Source organism: Panthera uncia, chromosome D4, assembly GCF_023721935.1.
Source record: "Panthera uncia isolate 11264 chromosome D4, Puncia_PCG_1.0, whole genome shotgun sequence".
NCBI lineage: Eukaryota > Metazoa > Chordata > Mammalia > Carnivora > Felidae > Panthera > Panthera uncia.
This window is the reverse complement of record NC_064807.1, coordinates 87,797,058-87,799,717: the sequence shown is the minus strand read 5'-3', so window position 1 is coordinate 87,799,717 and position 2,660 is coordinate 87,797,058. Positions and strand designations below refer to the sequence as shown.

The 2,660-nt window shown below is 49.1% G+C and overlaps 1 protein-coding gene across 1 annotated transcript in view; it reads left to right on the top strand.

The window, feature by feature from the left end:
- DDX31 (DEAD-box helicase 31) overlaps positions 1-2,660 on the top strand; it is a 72,536-nt gene that overhangs the window by 47,327 nt on the left and 22,549 nt on the right. The window contains exon 18 of the mRNA XM_049638207.1: positions 1,156-1,267. Within this exon, the coding sequence (XP_049494164.1) occupies positions 1,156-1,267 (112 nt within the window). The remainder of the gene's footprint in view (positions 1-1,155; positions 1,268-2,660) is intronic.

Below are 2,660 nucleotides of genomic sequence, written 5' to 3'. Positions count from 1 at the left end.
AGTGGAGTGTGTGACTCTTCATCTCGGGATCATGAGTTCGAGCGCCATATTGGGTGTAGAGCTTACTTTAAAAAAAAAAAAAAAAAAGATACGGGAAACAAAAACCACTCAGTTTTAGGGGAATATAAAGAAAGGAAATCTTGGGGCGCCTGGGTGGCTCAGCCGGTTGAGCGTCCACTTCGGCTCAGGTCATGATCTCACGGTTTGTGAGTTCGAGCCCCTCATCAGGTTCTGTGCTGTCAGGTCAGAGCCTGGAGCCTGCTTTGAATTCTGTGTCCCCCTCTCTCTCTTCTCCTCCCCCACTCACGCTCTGTCCCTCTCTGTCTCTCAAAAAATGAATAAACGTTAAAAAAAAAATTAAAAAAAAAAAGAAAGGAAATCTTTTCTCTGGGATTCTTGAAGAATGAAAAGGATATCATTTTTCTATTTTATTAACGTTTTCCATCCGTAGAACTTGAGTGTGTACAGATGTCGCTCCTGAAACCAGGACGGCCAGCTGCAGAGACCGAGTGGCCTTCTTGGAACGTGGTGTAAAGGGACGGCCCACTCCTCGATAGGTCCCTGGCAGCCAGCACAGTGGCACGGTGGTCCCAGGCTGAAAGAATGGGTCCGAAACACAAGTCACAGCCTCCCTAGGAATGAGGGAGCATGCTCTGAAATTCAAGGATAGGCTAAATTTTAGGCAGACCCCGGGGCAGGGGGGGCACTCCCGAGAGGCTGTTCCCTTGTTCCCCTGAGGAGGGAGAGGGAGGGGGAGGATTTAAGGCCTCCGTGAGACCCAAGTCCTGTGAAACCTACCCACCTGTCCATGTCCCATGATGTCTTACATGCCTGAATCGGACTCGGAAAATTCCAGAGGGTCTCCGGTGGGCTTTCATTTTGAACGTGAGTGACAAGAGGCCAGGAGGACCAGTCAGTAAACAAGTAAATAAGTAAATAGACCCGATCTGCTCCCTCACAAAGCTGTCTTCATCTTTGCTTGACTTTAACATCTTTATAGCTCCCGTTTTTCCTCTAGTAATATTGAAAGGATTACCCTTGTTGGCCCCTCGGTGGTTACCGAGTGATTTTACTGTTATTAAATCTATTATAAAGTGCTTCATTATTCCTGACTCTGACTCTGTCTCTTCTTTAATCCTTCCGCCACCCTCCCAGAAATCCCGTGCCACTGGCCCCCAGGAAATCCGACAGCGAGCCACGGTCTTGCAGACGGTATTTGAAGATTACGTGCACTCCAGTGAGAGGCGGGTCTCCTGGGCAAAGAAAGGTGCGTGGATTTCGTAGGTCCTTGTGGATGGAAAGCCCTCAGAGCTCCGTCCCCACCTCCACCTGCGCACCGCCAACAGGCTGAGAGGCCAACCGGTGGGCGGGGGCGGGGGGGGGGGGTATGTCTCTGCTCACCAGCTAAAGCCTTCAGCCTCATTCTGCAGGGTCTGGACGCAGGCGTGGAAGGCTTGAAAGTGATACTAAACGTTCACTTCATCCTTCCCCATGTTTTGCACAAATGAGGCTTTATCTTGGCTTACGTAGAACTAGAACTTTGACCCATGGATCTCAGGGATCCATTTTTCTCTTTGAAAACTGAAGAGACGTGACCGTGTCAGCAGAGACTGTTGTAGAGGTGGAAATTAGGGATGAAGGTAAGGACTGGAGGCATCAGACCCGAGCAGTCTCTGTTTGGAAGTACAAAGGAAAGTGAGAAAGAACAGTGCTGAAGAAAGGCCATAGACCTTGAACCCAATTCCTAGGAAATTTACAAAAGACTCAGGTACTTATTTAATATCCAGGCCCTTTATAGGATAAGTTGGCACCTGGGATCACCAGGCATTAGTGGGGACTCAGTAGTTCACTGGAGAACACTGAGAGAGCGCGGGGGGAAGGGTCTTAGAACAGCTGGATGTTTCCTATGGCAGGAAGTCGCGTGTCGTGGCTGGTGATGGTCTTGTGTGTGTGAATGAGACGCAGTCCACGTTGGAGGCCCCTCGCTTCTTTTTGATAGTTACTTGCTGTTTTGAGAAGGATGCCAGGCTGTCTTGCCAGTGTGTAAACTCTAGAGCATCATCTTTTTCCTTTTATGAATTGAGATTTTTTTTATTTCAAATTTTTTTTTAATGTTGGTTTTTGAGAGAGAGAAAAAGAAAGCATGAGCGGGAGAGGGGCAGAGAGAGAGGGAGACACAGAATCGGAAGCAGGCTCCAGGCTCCGAGCCGTCAGCAGAGAGCTTGACGTGGGGCTTGAACTCACGAACCGTGAGGTCATGACCTGAGCTGAAGTCAGATGCTAAACTTCACTGAACCACCCAGGTGCCCCAGTTGAAATTTTTAAAAAATCCTTTATTTAACAAATACTTACTGAACTGGGCACCGTTCTAGTTGCTTGGGATACATCAGGAGTCAAAGCAGATGGAAAACCTTTCTAACATTCTAGGTGGGGCACAGATAACGAGCATAGTTAAAATAGTCTTTTAAAGGGTGTTAAGAACTGTGGGAAAAACACGGGTAAGAGAAGTGAAGGGGTGTCTGGGCAGACTGCGTTTTACATGGAGGGTCAGCGTGAGCCCTGCTGTGAGGGCAACATGAGCAAGTCGAGGGTCACCAGCTGCTGCGACAGAAAGGGCATTCCCAGAGAGGGCTCGGAGGTGGGCGGGGGGGGGGGGGGGG